This window comes from Symphalangus syndactylus, chromosome 1 (genome assembly GCF_028878055.3).
Source record: "Symphalangus syndactylus isolate Jambi chromosome 1, NHGRI_mSymSyn1-v2.1_pri, whole genome shotgun sequence".
NCBI classification, from domain to species: Eukaryota; Metazoa; Chordata; class Mammalia; order Primates; family Hylobatidae; genus Symphalangus; species Symphalangus syndactylus.
The window spans coordinates 121,811,105-121,824,995 of NC_072423.2; the positions used below are offsets into that span (position 1 = coordinate 121,811,105).

The 13,891-nt window shown below is 55.6% G+C and overlaps 2 protein-coding genes across 11 annotated transcripts; one reads left to right on the forward strand and one right to left on the reverse strand.

The window, feature by feature from the left end:
- Nucleotides 1-686: 686 nt before the first annotated feature.
- LOC129484428 (basic proline-rich protein-like) lies at nucleotides 687-2,929 on the reverse strand. Its single transcript, XM_063639055.1, has 3 exons — nucleotides 2,350-2,929; nucleotides 1,861-2,287; nucleotides 687-1,262 (listed from the first exon to the last, which is right to left on the reverse strand). Exons 1-3 carry the CDS (start codon nucleotides 2,927-2,929, stop codon nucleotides 695-697), a joined length of 1,575 nt encoding a protein of 524 aa, XP_063495125.1. The 3' UTR covers nucleotides 687-694.
- CSRNP1 (cysteine and serine rich nuclear protein 1) lies at nucleotides 2,032-13,739 on the forward strand. Of its 10 annotated transcripts, XM_063611620.1 has the most exons (6): nucleotides 6,987-7,596; nucleotides 7,718-7,854; nucleotides 8,869-9,119; nucleotides 10,336-10,595; nucleotides 11,136-11,450; nucleotides 11,547-13,739. In XM_063611620.1, exons 2-6 carry the CDS (start codon nucleotides 7,829-7,831, stop codon nucleotides 12,534-12,536), a joined length of 1,842 nt encoding a protein of 613 aa, XP_063467690.1. In that variant the 5' UTR covers nucleotides 6,987-7,596; nucleotides 7,718-7,828; the 3' UTR covers nucleotides 12,537-13,739. The 10 variants fall into 10 exon arrangements, with proteins under 10 accessions (XP_055138051.1, XP_063467684.1, XP_055138071.1 ...); XM_055282076.2 differs by lacking the exons at nucleotides 6,987-7,596; nucleotides 7,718-7,854 and adding an exon at nucleotides 2,032-2,202; XM_055282096.2 differs by lacking the exons at nucleotides 6,987-7,596; nucleotides 7,718-7,854 and adding an exon at nucleotides 3,099-4,742.
- Nucleotides 13,740-13,891: the final 152 nt, after the last annotated feature.

The window sequence follows — 13,891 nt, forward strand, 5'->3', positions numbered from 1 at the left end:
GAACTGACCACTGGCCAACAGAGCTGGAGAGCAGTCATCAGGGGTGTGAGGTGGAAGTGTACAGGTGAGGCTGGGAAAGAATCATACCTCATATGTAAAATAAAACTGAATGCAGAAGGACTAACATTAAAAGCACATGAACTGGCCGGGCACAGTGGCTCACACCTGTAATTCCAGCACTTTGGGAGGCCAAGGCGGGTGGATCATCTGAGGTCAAGAGTTCGAGACCAGCCTGGCCAACGTGGTGAAACCTCATGTCTACTAAAAATACAAAAAAACTAGCCAGACGTGGTGGGGCATGCCTGTAATCCCAGCTACTCGGGAGGCTGAGGCAGGAGAATCGCTTGAACCCAGGAGGCGGAGGTTGCAGTGAACTGAGATTGAGCCACTGCACTCCTGCCTGGGCAACAGAGCGAGACTCCATCTCGAAAATAAAAAAAAAGCACATAAACCAACAAAATGACACGTACACACATTAATGGCATTGAAGCGGGGTGGGGGGGAAGGGAGTGGTAAATGAGGGTATGAAGACAGAGGTAAGACTGCAAAAGTGAGAAAGGGCCAGATTATTCCAGCTTTGTAGGCCCCAAGGAGTTGAGACTTCATCAGGAGGGTACTGGGAAGCCACTGCCAGAGGGTACTGGGAAGCTCCAGCTGCCCAGACACCTCCCCCTGCAGGCCCCCAGGTACACACTCAACGCATGCGGAAGGATAGGGCCTTTATCTTCCCCCAACCTGCTTTCCTCCTATTGTTCTTGCAGGAAAGGTAAAGTGGAGCAGACCCCTGCCATTCTACATACACATCTGTGGCTGAAGACGGGCTCTCACCATCAACTCCACCGCAGATGCCATCCAAGCAGGCCAGGAGGTCACCCCCACCCCCAACCTGGAGGAAGGTAGAATGGAATCCTGAGGGCTGGGCTAGTGGCTGACAGCATTCATCTAGGACAGTCAGAAGAACCCAGAATGCAGCGGGAGCAGGACGGGGAGGGGGAGGGTCAGGCTCCCACGAAGGCTCCCTGGAGGAGGCAGTGCAAGCTGAGCCCTTAAAGGCATTGGGATTCTGGTAAGCAGAGAGAGGGCAGGAGAGCATTCCAGTCGAGAAGACCGGCTGCAGTAAAAGCGTGAGGGTGGAAACGCTCGAGGTGATGAGTAGACTCGTACCTGCGGTTGGGAAATGGGGCTGAGGGTGGGCTCCCAGGCCAGGACTTGGTTGCCGGGGCATGTCGTACCGGGAGGGTTGGCCCCGAGTCAGGAAAGGCCTTGGCGGGAGCAGAGAAGGCAGTGGGCCATTTTAAGTGGCCAAGATCTGGCCCGGAAGAAACCAGCCTTTTTATTGAGGGAAGGTTGAGGTGGGAGTGGGGAAGCTAGTTCTAAGAACCCCTAGTTTGGAACTTCTGCAGGGAAGGGTCTCTTGGCCCGTGGGCAGGGATGAAGTTCAGGCCCACTGATTACATCCATCCTTCCCGCTCCCCGCCTCCCCACTCCCCACACACCCCAGATTCCTCTCCAGCCACAGTTTACTTTTCCGGCGGATCTGGGGGTGGGTGGTAGGTTGAGGGCGGAGGAGGGAACTTTTAGATTGGAATAAAATAAACTCCCTCTAGAGGGATGGGGGTGGAGAGCGTACAAGAGACGTCGGCTCTGCCACTGTCTAGCCCGTGGCCTTGGGGAGTTACGAGGTGCTCCCGGCCTTAGTCTACCCATCTGTAAACTGGGGCGGTGGGGCGAGGTGGGGATCTCTACGCTCGGCTCTGCCGGCTTGAGTCGTCCGCGCCTTTAGGGACGGTGCTGGAAGCGGGGCGGGGAGGGCGCTGGCGGGAGAGGGCTGGGGGCGGAGAGCGGCGGAGGCGCAGTTACCGGGTCAGAGTCCGCAGGGAGGCCCCCAGGCCGCTGCGCCAGGCTCCAGGCGGGGGAGGAGGCGGCGCCTCCGGGGCGGGGCTGCCGGGCTGCCTGGCTGGAGGCCCGGCGTGCGTCAGCGCAGTGAGCCCCGGAGTTTTCCACTGACGAGGAGGGCGGAGCGGCGGGCGGGGCTGGGCGCAGCCAGTCTCCCGCCGCCGCCGCAGCCGCTGCCGGACGCGCAGAGCGAGGGGCGGCTGGACCGACGGCTGCCGGGCCGAACGCACAGAGTCGCGGCGCGGGGGGCGTCCCCGGCCGGGACGCGGGTCGCGTCGTTGTCCTCCGCGAGCGTCCGGATTGCAGGTGAGCCCCGAGGGGCCTCGGGCCCGGCAGGACGGGACTTTGGGGAGGGGGCATTCAGCGCGAGTGACACTGCCGCTCCTGCCTCCTGCGGTTCACTCCCCGGTACCCTGAGCGGGCGCGGGGGCTGGAGCTGCCCGGCTCTGACGCGTGCCGCGGCCGGAGTCGGGGGTCGGGGGCCCGGCCGGCGGGAGTCGCAGGTTTTCTGCTCCCCTCCCCCGCCTGTCGCGGTAACCCCGAGAGAAGTCACGGCTCCCCGAGCTCGGCGCGAGTGGGGACAGAGCCGGGCTTGCGCGCGAGCGGCGAGGCGACGGGGGCGTGCGTCCGCGGGTGAGTTTCCTTTTGACCCAGTTGCCTGAGAACTTTTCAGAAGTTCCTCGCGTGGCCGGAGCAGGTGACATTTGTCGCCTTCCTCCTCGGGCTCCCCCCTCGGGGAGGCTGCGGGAGCTGCCGCGTGTGCCGGGCGCCCCCGGCCGGCGGGGGTCAGGGAGGGAGTGGAGGGATGAGCGTAGAGGGAGGCGCGGTGAGTCACGGACCCCGGGAGGGAGGGATTGTGTCGTAGGCTCACCTGTTTGTCAGTCGCCGTCACTCTCAGAGGCCACTGCTGTGAGTCACGGGCGCAGCTACACTGGCCACCCGCAGGCACACGTAGACTGTCTCCCACGCACTTCTCCTCTTTCCGCAGCACGTACTTCCTCCCCTTCCTCAGTTTCTCCTCCCCGGGGCCCATTCACAGGCACGCACTGTGGAGATGCCCACACCACAGCCATAGTCACACACTTAATCACTCCTGCTCCCAGCACAGTCACACACAGCCGTAGCCCACACTCCTGACACCAGAGGGTTCCTCCCCATCTCCTGCTGCCCACCCAGCACCTCCACCCAGAAGTCTCAAGCCTTTTGGAGAGTAACTCATCACCTCCCCCGACCCAAATCCTTGACAGCCCTGCCCTCTTCCTTCTCCACGTCTCGGTATCTGCCTTTCTCCTATGCCCTTGACCTGTCATCTCACCTGGCCCTGGCAGCACCTCCAACCGGTCACACCCCTTCCACTCCCGGTGCTGAGCCACGTTTTTAAAATGCAAATCTGGCATTGTCACTCCCTACTTAAGCCCTTTGTGGCTTGCCGTGCCCTCGAGCTAAAGCCTGCCCTGGAGCCCAGGCTCAGCCTCGCGGGCTGCCCCTCCTCCGATCACACTGTGCTGGTCCCTCCTCCTGTTCCTTACCCATGCGGAGCCCCTGTCTGGAACTCTGCCTGCATTCCTTCCTCGGAGAGACCTACCATCACCCCAGCCGTACTCTGTCCTACCCTTCAGACCCTCCATCCCAGCACCCCACTCTATTTGTCCGCCCTGCTCAATTCAGAGCTTCAAGAGGGCAGCAGTTGTATAAGTCTTGCTCCCTGCATGCGCGAGTGCCTGCCACAGTGTTTGGCACATACGTGAGCTTAGTGCATATTTGTTGAATGAATGAATGAGAGAGGGAAGAAGGCCCCACTTAGGTGGAGGAAGCAGTCATTGTCAGGTGCAGTTTCCCTTCTGCAGGAACAAGTGTCTCATGTAGCCAGCAAACATTTGGCACCTATCCAGTGCCAGGTCCTGGAGGCCAAAGCCGAGGAGCTGTCCCCTCCCCCAGCTCTCCTTCAGAGGGATGCTTGGGGAAGAGGTGCCAAGGCTTTCGGTCTGCCCTCTCTGGGCCACCCAGGCTGGTTTTTCAGTGGGGGCTAGAGGTGCTGGGAGGTGCCCTCCCCTTCTCCCAGGAAGTTCCTGAGGGACAGGGGTCATGTGACCCCAAGTGTTTTGGGGGGACTGGCCAAGGCCTGGGGCTCTGAGGTTAAAGGACACATTCTTCAGATTCCTGAAGGGGGATGGAGGCAGCTAAAGGTGCCCCCTCCCTAAGACTGGCTTGGGCTGAGGCGTGGGGCACTGGTGGGACTGCTGAGGTGGACAGAGGAGTTGCTGTGACGTTTTCAAGCCCCGCCCCCACTTCTCGAAAACAGCCTTTGGTTGCTTGGTGCCCAGGGGTGAGGTGGCTTTTCCTGGATTCGCAGTGTGATCTGAGCTTGTAGATAACTGTGGCCAGTTGAGTGGGGGGTTGTCAGTGCCTGTGTGTGGTGGCAGGAGGGCTGCCTGATTGTCAGGGCTCAGATCCCAGAAGAAGCCTGGCTCTCTGATTCAGGGCCTGTCTCTGGGGTTCCTCGGCAGTGTGGTATTTCTGTCTGAGCCAGCTCCTGGGAACTGCTTTTCCTTCCTCCAGGACCCTAGGGAGGGGGCTGTGCTCACCCTGGGAACACTGCCATGGTCAGGATCTTGATTCCTGGGTAGCTGCTGAGGGCCCCTCCCCCCACCTCTGACTCACTGTCTGACACTTTTCTTAGATTCTCACTATCTTTCATTCCCTCTTGGCCTCTCCTTGTCTCTGTCTCAGTCTTTTTGTTTCATCTCCTGCCTCTGCCTCTTAGCCTCTGGATTCCCAGGTATAACAGGGGAACATGAAAACCAGGGGCACTTCCCCCGCCTCTCCAGAGGAGTATCAGGGAGGAGGTAATTTCTTATTTCATTCCCGCTCTGCAGATTTGGAAGGGATTGTTCATCACTAGAACCTGCAGCATGACCGTAGCTTCCCTGTGTCTCTGTTTCCCTGTCTGTAGGCTTGGAGGTCATAACCTCCTCACTTTAAGTTCTCTTTCTGTGGACATCCCTTAGGCAGAGCCGCAGTGTGTGGCTGAGCCTGCTTTCCTGACATCTGTCTCCATCTGTTTCCTCTTGGGGGACCAGGGAGCCTCCTGGGATTGCCTACATTGGCACCTGCCTGCAGCCTGAGCTTCCCTCTCCTGCCCCCAGAGCCACCCTTTTTGAGCACCATTCTTGCTTGTACCCTCTGGCACAGCTGGGGGATAGACATGTGACTCTCCTCCTGCCCCTCTTAAATTAACTGTGACAGGAGCAGGAGAAGGTCACACTGACCAGTCACCCTCAGCAGCCTCATGTGCATAAGATTGCCTGTGCAGTTGGGTCTGTACCCGATATGCAGGGCTGGTCTGCTTACCTCTGGTATTATCAGGTGCCCTCTCTATGCCAGACTCTGTCCTAGACATAGGCACAGGGGCAGCCAGAGAGAAATGCCCTCAGCGTGAGGCAGATGAGCAATGAGGCCCTTGCAGTCTGATCAGATAAAGTCTGTGATGGGGAAATACCAGGGTTTTTGGGAGCTGTTTTACTTTGGGCTGCTATAATAGAAAGTCCATAGACTGTGTTGCTTTAAAAAAAGATTTTTCACACCTTGGGAGGTTGTGAAGTCCAAGATCAAGGCTCTAGTCAGCCTGATGAAGTCCGTCTTCTTGGCTTGCAGATGGACACCTTCTTGCTGGGTCTGAGCTCACATGTTGGAGAGGGAGACCATCTCTTTTGTGTCACTTCTTATAAAGGTGCTAATAAGGTGTTATTCATCTCCTGATTACCCCAAGGCCCACCTCCAAATACCATCACACTGGGGATTCAGTCTCAACATAAGAATTTTGGTAGGATACAAATATTCAGTCCATAGCAGGAGCACAGAGAGGCAGGAGGAAGGAGTGGGGGATTCAGGAGGCCCCTTGAAAGTTGACTTTCTGAAAGGGAATGAGGCTGGGTTGTTCCAGCTTTGCAGAGGCCAGGAGGTGAGCGGGGACATGGCCATTATGGGAACTGCCAGTTCAGCTGGAGTATAGAGAGCAAGGTGGGGAGAGGGAAGCAGTGGCCAGGTCAGCTTCAGCTTCTTGAATTCTGGACTTGATCCTAATGCCCCAAGGGGAGCTATAGAGTGGTTCTAGGCGTGGGAGTGGCAGGTAAATGTGTGGTTTAAGAAGGTCATTCTGGCTGCAGGATCAAAAATGGCTGGGGAAAGAGGGCAGGAGCAGAGGGACATGGGGTAGCTGCTGTGGGGACAGAGACATGTTAAGGTTAGTGAACTTTTTAAATTGATAGTAACCTAAATAAAATGCATAAGTATATAAATCTTAAGTGTCCATAAGATGAATTTTTACAATTTTAGACATCCATTTAACCACCATGCAGATCAACACAGAACTTTTACAGGTCCCCCAGCCCTTCCTACCTCCCACCCCAGAAAATTTCCCTCATGACTCTCTCCAGGGTGTCCTTCTCCCTCCCCTGGGGAACCACTGCTCTGACTTATATCATCACAGAGTAGTTCTGCCTTTTTTTTGAACATTTGCATGTATTTCATGTCTGGCTTCTTTCACTCAGCATGATGTCTGTGAGATGCATCTGTGTCGTGTGCATCCAGGAGCTGGAGCTCATTTTTTTTTTTTTTTAACAGTGTAGAATAACACATTCACTGAGCACTTATCACTAATCTAAGAACATGTGACATGTATTGATTCTTCTAAACCTCTCAACCCTATGAGGTCTTAAGACAAAGAATTGGAGGCACAGAGAGGTTAAGGAACTTGCCCAGGATTACCCAGCCAATTAATAGTGGAGCCAGAGTTCAAAAGCAGGCAGTCTGGTTCTGGAGCCGAAGTTCTTAACACTGCCACGTGGCCTCCATGATACCTACTGGGTCTGTTCCTGGCTTTGTGTGGATTAAATGGATTTACGTGAACTCCCAGGCGTGGGGTGCCTGGATGTAGATGGAGGAAGAGAGAGGAAGGAGTTGAGGATGACTGCAGGTTTCTGGCTTGAGTGACTGGGTGGGTGGTGGGGCTGTTACTAAGATAGGGAACACAGGAAGAGGAACAGATGGCATGGGGGGTGGGGAACAGAGACAAGGGGTTCGATTTGGGGCCTGCAGAATTTTTTGTTTCTAGAGGATGGCTGGGCAGAGATACCAAGTGGGCAGTGGGTCCTGGGGGATCTCAGGCTGGATGTGTGGTGAAGGAGGCATTCAGGGCCCTGTAGATGGCATCTGGAACTTGGGAAAGGATGGGGTCTTTTGGCAGGATGCGATGGGGACAGGATATGTGGGTGTTGTTTGTCCATATGTGTGTTTCCGTGTGGTCTGAGCATGTGTGTACATGTGTATATGCCTGCCTCTGGGTCATGAATCCCCCACCTCCCGGGAGAACCTGCGGGTCAGCTGGGAGCTGGGTTGTTTTTGTTTGTGGTTTGACCCTGGGAGGGGGGTGCCAAGCCTGAGAAACTACCCACGGAGAAGCCCCCGGAAACATCTGTGAGTCTTCTTCCCTCAGGCCCAGGGTGGGGGATTGGCTGGGGAGGGAGATTTTCTTGCTTCTCTCACGATTGCCTAGGGGGAGGCTGTCCCTGGGGTAAACATCCAGTTAGTAAGGTTGACAGCAAACTCTACAGGATTCGGGGACTTCGTAGGCGGCTGGGAAGAGGGCGAAGGAGTGTTTGGAAAGGACACCTGAGTAGAGGAGACCAAGACAGCCTTCTGGTTGGTTTTTCCTGTTCTCTCTCATTTCCTGTGATGGCAGTGGGGGAAGGGTTCCCCAGCACTGGGGCCTCGGCCTCAGCTTCAACTTCCTTTCCCTTTCCCCCTGGTGACCTCCCCGAAGGCCCAGCTGGAGCAACAGACACAAGGTAGCTGTACTCAGCCTTTGGGATTGAGTCCTCTGGGGCTTGCCAAACCTTGGGAAGGACCCTTATTTGCTGAAGCATTCCAGGGAATGAGCCCCAAGTCTCTTCTGCTTGGGTAAGGCCAGCCAGCTGTGGGAGTCTCTGGTTATACTTCTGAGGGCTGAGACTCTCACATGGGAGACAGTGATGTGTTGTGGGGTGCTCCATGTCATGAAGCCACAGACAGGAGAGACTTTGGACATTAGGATCAAATGAGATGTTAAAGAGACAGCCTGAGTGGCTGTGGTCACACAGGCCTGGAGGCAGGAGACTTCTTGACAGTGGAGCGGGGGTTTCTAAGGGAAAGTCTGAGAAGCTCCCACACTGGGACGGGGAGGGCTCAGAAACTACTCCGTCTAGGAATGGAGGCCAACGTCAAAGCCAGCCTGTTCCCCAGAGTGCCTGGCTAGCCTGGAGCAAGGGCCCGCAGCCCTGCCTGTGTGCAGGGTGGCGTGCCTGTGTGGGTGTGCTGGAGGAGGAGGAGGAAGCAGAGCCACCATACCAGGGCCGTGCGGGCTGTGCGGGCTGTGTGGGCTGCGCGGGCTGTAGGGCGTACACACACACAAACACACACACATACATGCACACACAGGCACACAGATGCAAGCTGTGTGAATCACCCAGCCTGTGAGTCAGCCCCAGGATTCCTGTCGGGGAATGAGTGTGACCAGGCTGAGGTCTGTCAGTCCATCTGTTTGTCTGTCTGCCTCCTTCCCCTGCTGGTGTGGATGCATGTGTGTGTGTGTGTGTGTATGTGTGTGTGTGTTTTGTGTATGTATGTAAGCGTGTGTTGTAGGAGGTAGTGGGGAAGGTGCCTGGTGCCTGGGAAGGCTTTGAGCAGAGGTGGGAGTTTGAAACGTCAGGCTGTGGATTTGCACATTAGTTTGGAGGGAGGGAGGTGCTGTGCCTTGTGCAGAGATCCTCCTGGAGACTGCGCCCTCCCCCACACAGAGCTCCACAGGCAGGGCTGGAGGGCAGAGGCCAGGGTCTGGGATGCCTTGGAGGGTAAGTGGGAGGGATGATGATCCTGGCTGGAAGCCCACCTGCTGCTGCCTGCCTGCCACTTAGAGCCTTCTCATTCCCATTCCAGGCTGTCTGTCCCCAGACCCCAGAGCACCTCCGGCACCACCATGACTGGGCTGTTGAAGAGGAAATTCGACCAGCTGGATGAGGACAACTCCTCGGTTTCCTCCTCCTCCTCTTCCTCTTCCTCTGGGTGCCAATCTCGCTGCTGTTCCCCAAGCTCTTCTGTCTCCCGTGCCTGGGACTCAGAGGAGGAAGGCCCCTGGGATCAGATGCCCCTGCCTGACCGTGACTTCTGTGGCCCCAGAAGTTTCACCCGTGAGTCCTCCCTCCCCTGGGAACTCCATCACCTGCCTGCCTTCCTGAAAGATGAAATTTAGAAGTCCTTGACCAAATGCCTTTGGCCTCTGGAGGTTATGTCCCCATGGCGGTAGCTCTCATGAGCTATAATACAGTGGTCACTCAGTGTCCACTGTCCAGGGGCACCTGAGCCCAGCTAATCCACCTTTGACCTCGGGAGTGATGACATCCAGGATGCAGCTCTGCAGAGTGCCCTCAGGGCCTTCCCGGTCTGGCCCCTCCCTTCTGTTCCAGTTTCGTTTCTCCAATGAGCACCCTACCCTCCTACAAATGGAACTGCTGGAGTTCCCCGCCCGCCCCATGCTTCTCTGCCACGGGGCCTGTCAAGCCGGTCCCTCTCCTGTCAAAATGCTGTCCATTTTGCCTGAACATAGTGAAAAGGGGTTTTTCCTGGTTGTTTTCAAGCTTGTATAATTGTGATTCCAGACTGATGAACATGGCCCTAGAGCAGTGTTTCTGGACCTTATTTTTCATTATTGTTCCCCAGGAAGCCTATTTAGACATTTTCTCCTTAATTACCCCCCACCATGAAATTTTAATACAATAGATGTGCCGTTTACCTTTTTATGTACTGTAGGGTATATCTGTGCATTACACATAAAAAGAACATAATTTTTAGCACATGGAATCTAACAGTATAAACAGAAAACCTTTTAGAAGGGAATTCCCTCTGGTAGCTGGGTACAAAATTAATATAGTAAGTTGAAATATATGGAATTTCCAATATTTGACCATTACATGGTAATTTGTTATGGTTCAACCTAATGAAAATACCAGTACATAGCTTACTAATCAATAAACATTCACTTGTAAAGGGAAAGCCTTTTTAAGACTGTTGCAAAATACAGAAATCCTACAAATCAATAAAAAACAATAGAAAACTGTACAAAGGACCTGTACATGGCTAATAAACATAGGAAAGATGTTTAATCTTATACTGTCATTTGGACTGGTAGATAACAATAAGCCAGTGCTGACATGGGTGTGGTATTCAGTTTCAGCCGCTCCAGTCCCAGCCACACAGGCTCCTAAATTCACATTTCTTTTTTCAAAGTGGGTGGAGAGGGAGGAGGGGAAAGGTGGGAGGCGGGAGGTCAGTCTGGTATGATCTTTTTGGAGGTAAGTTGTGCCTCACTGAAAACTAATCCCCAGCCCATCTCTGCCTGCTTTCTAGCCCTTTCTATCCTGAAGCGGGCTCGCCGGGAGCGCCCAGGCCGTGTAGCCTTTGATGGGATCACCGTCTTCTACTTCCCCCGCTGCCAGGGCTTCACCAGTGTGCCCAGCCATGGTGGCTGTACTCTGGGTATGGCCCCTCGCCACAGTGCCTGCCGTCGCTTCTCTTTGGCTGAGTTTGCACAGGAGCAAGCCCGTGCACGGCACGAGAAGCTCCGCCAGCGCTTGAAAGAGGAGAAGTTGGAGATGCTGCAGTGGAAGGTAGAGACAGCCCTCTCCATGGCCCACCTTCTGAGGCAGCTCCTGGAGTCCTAACCTTGAGGGGTGGGCGTACCAGGGGTGGGTGCTGACTTGCTCATTATGTATATGGGGAAACAGGCCTGTGGGCCTAGTAATTGGCTTGATTGGAGTCTGTTGCCTGGGTTGTCTGCAAACAGGAGCCACAGAGGAGGGCTCGCGTCTATTTGCTGCAGGGGCTGGGGGCATGATACCTGAATCTGAACTTTTTGGAGAGGGGGATGTGAAGTTGATATGAACTGGGGGTGTGTGTATCTGTCTGGTTAGGAAAGGGAGTCTGTCCATGATCTAGGGAATGCCATGAGTAGGATATCTCTTTTTTTTTCAAATGCCCTGGGGGCAGTTTTCTTGGCTGTCCTGTTCACTGTCTGGCACACAGTGCCCATCGCAGATTAAGCACGAGTAGTGGGGGGTAAGCACTTGGGGAGGGTTTGTCTAGTGACAGTAGGGCGAAGCCCATGTCCATGTCTGTGCTTCTCACATCCGCCTTTCCTGTGGATGCAGCTTTCGGCAGCTGGGGTACCCAAGGCAGAGGCAGGGCTGCCACCTGCGGTGGATGCCATTGATGACGCCTCTGTGGAGGAGGACTTGGCAGTCGCTGTGGCAGGTGGTCGGTTGGAAGAAGTGAGCTTCCTACAGCCCTACCCAGCCCGGCGACGTCGAGCTCTGCTGAGGGCTTCGGGCGTGCGAAGGATCGATCGGGAGGAGAAGCGGGAGCTGCAGGCACTGCGCCAATCCCGGGAGGATTGTGGCTGTCACTGCGACAGGATCTGCGACCCTGAGACCTGCAGCTGCAGCCTGGCAGGCATCAAGTGCCAGGTGTGGTGGCTGGACTGGGCTGGGATGGGGAACCTGAGCGTGGGGACTTCTTTGCACTCCACAGAACCCTCACTTGTACCTCTACTTTCTCTGCAGATGGACCACACAGCATTCCCCTGTGGCTGCTGCAGGGAGGGCTGTGAGAACCCCATGGGCCGTGTGGAATTTAATCAGGCAAGAGTTCAGACCCATTTCATCCACACACTCACCCGCCTGCAGTTGGAACAAGAGGCTGAGAGCTTTAGGGAGCTAGAGGCCCCTGCCCAGGGCAGCCCACCCAGCCCTGGTGAGGAGGCCCTGGTCCCTACTTTCCCACTGGCCAAGCCCCCCATGAACAATGAGCTGGGAGACAACAGCTGCAGCAGCGATATGACTGATTCTTCCACAGCATCTTCATCAGCATCGGGTACTAGTGAGGCTCCTGACTGCCCCACCCACCCAGGCCTGCCTGGCCCTGGCTTCCAGCCTGGCGTTGATGATGACAGCCTGGCACGGATCCTGAGTTTCAGTGACTCTGACTTTGGGGGGGAGGAGGAGGAAGAGGAGGAAGGGAGTGTGGGGAACCTGGACAACCTCAGCTGCTTCCATCCAGCTGACATCTTTGGTACTAGTGACCCTGGTGGCCTGGCCAGCTGGACCCACAGCTATTTTGGCTGTAGCTTCACATCAGGCATCCTGGATGAGAATGCCAACCTGGATGCCAGCTGCTTCCTAAATGGTGGCCTTGAAGGGTCAAGAGAAGGCAGCCTTCCTGGCACCTCAGTGCCACCCAGCATGGACGCCGGCCAGAGTAGCTCAGTGGATCTCAGCTTGTCGTCTTGTGACTCCTTTGAGTTACTCCAGGCTCTGCCAGATTATAGTCTGGGGCCTCACTACACATCACAGAAGGTGTCTGACAGCCTGGACAACATTGAGGCACCTCACTTCCCCCTGCCTGGCCTCTCTCCACCTGGGGATGCCAGCAGTTGCTTCCTGGAGTCCCTCATGGGCTTCTCCGAGCCAGCCGCCGAAGCCCTAGATCCCTTTATTGACAGCCAGTTTGAGGACACTGTCCCAGCATCTCTAATGGAGCCTGTGCCGGTGTGAGGACCAGGATGCCTTTTCCCAGCCTCAAGAGACCTGTTGCTGCTTTCTTGTAATTGTGGGGCTCCCCAGAGTCTGCGTAACAGTCTCCCACTGGCTGGCTCACCCACAGGTGCCATGGGCACACTCCTGGTTTTCATACAATTCTCTGGATTTATTTATTTTGTTTTAACTTTTCTGTGCTGAAGAGAGGATTAGGGGGAGGGGGCTTCCCCTTTCAGCTGCCCGGCCCCCCACACCCACAGCTTGCTCTTCTGTCTCCACAACGTGAGCCTGGAAGAGGAGAAAATGTGGCTCCTCTGGAGCTTGGCAGACCACTTTTCGGTCTTTGTGTGATGTTCCTTAGCCCAAAGACGGTGAGACAGGGCTGAAATCAAGTAGCTTCTGCCACCCTGAGCCCTAGACCCATGGGTGGCTAAATCCACTGGACTGTGAAGACTATAATTTATTTCCATAATTTATTTGGAGATCGAGGAGGCTTTGGTTGCACCTCTCTGGCTGGTGGGTAATGCCATGGGTGGGGTGGGCACAGGCCCTCAAGAGCCCCATTTGCCTTGTAGTCCTACACCTTGCCCTGCCTGGGCTTTGGTGCAGACTAGGTGTGGATTTGAGCTCTATGATCTATGTCTGCTGCCTGGCTCCTAGATGGCTCTGCGGGCAGGTGCTGGCCAAGGACATCATCTAGGCAGGGGGAGAGGCTGGGCTAAACAGCTGTGACCAAAACTCCCTTCTGCCCCACCCTGCCCCCTCCACTTCCTGCCCTCTGTTCCATCTTCCCCCTCCCCAAAGGCCACAGCCTTTATTCCAGGCCCAGGGATGTAGGAGGGGGAAGGAGGAAACAGGAAGCCCAGAGAGGGCAAAGGGCCTACCTCGGGGCGCGAACCGTGCCCCAGACTATTATCTCAGGGCTTTCTGGGCACTGCACTTCAGCCTGGCCCACCTGCCCATGCCCTGAGGCCAGTTGGCGAGGGGTGGCTCCTGAGGGTTTTTGTACCCTTTGTTTGCTAATGTTTAATTTTGCATCATAATTTCTACATTGTCCCTGAGTGTCAGAACTATAATTTATTCCATTTCTCTCTGTGTCTGTGCCAAGAAACGCAGGCTCTGGGCCTGCCCCCTTGCCCAGGAGGCCTTGCCAGCCTGTGTGCTTGTGGGAACACCTTGTACCTGAGCTTACAGGTACCAATAAAGAGGCTTTATTTTTAACAATGTGGTATGTATTTGTGGGGTGGGAAGCAGGGGTACACCCCTCAGGGGCAAAGGGGATGGGGGACAAGCCCTGCAGAGGGGAGTATGGACACAGGCTGTGTTGGGGGGTAGGAGTAGGCACACCCAGCATATTGGGCCTCTTTCCAGGC

Excerpts from the sequence above, each read along its gene's own strand:
- LOC129484428 (XM_063639055.1), bottom strand. The coding sequence starts at position 2,929 with ATGGGCCCCGGGGAGGAGAAACTGAGGAAGGGGAGGAAGTACGTGCTG. Across the intron at positions 2,288-2,349 it reads CCCGACTCCGGCCGCGGCAC|GAGGCAGGAGCGGCAGTGTC; the intron begins GCGTCAGAGCCG and ends AGTGAACCGCAG. Across the intron at positions 1,263-1,860 it reads TCCCTGCGGACTCTGACCCG|GCCTTTCCTGACTCGGGGCC; the intron begins GTAACTGCGCCT and ends GCTCCCGCCAAG.
- CSRNP1 (XM_055282052.2), top strand. The coding sequence starts at position 7,630 with ATGGCAGTGGGGGAAGGGTTCCCCAGCACTGGGGCCTCGGCCTCAGCT. Across the intron at positions 7,743-8,868 it reads GCTGGAGCAACAGACACAAG|GCTGTCTGTCCCCAGACCCC; the intron begins GTAGCTGTACTC and ends TTCCCATTCCAG. Across the intron at positions 9,120-10,335 it reads TGGCCCCAGAAGTTTCACCC|CCCTTTCTATCCTGAAGCGG; the intron begins GTGAGTCCTCCC and ends CCTGCTTTCTAG.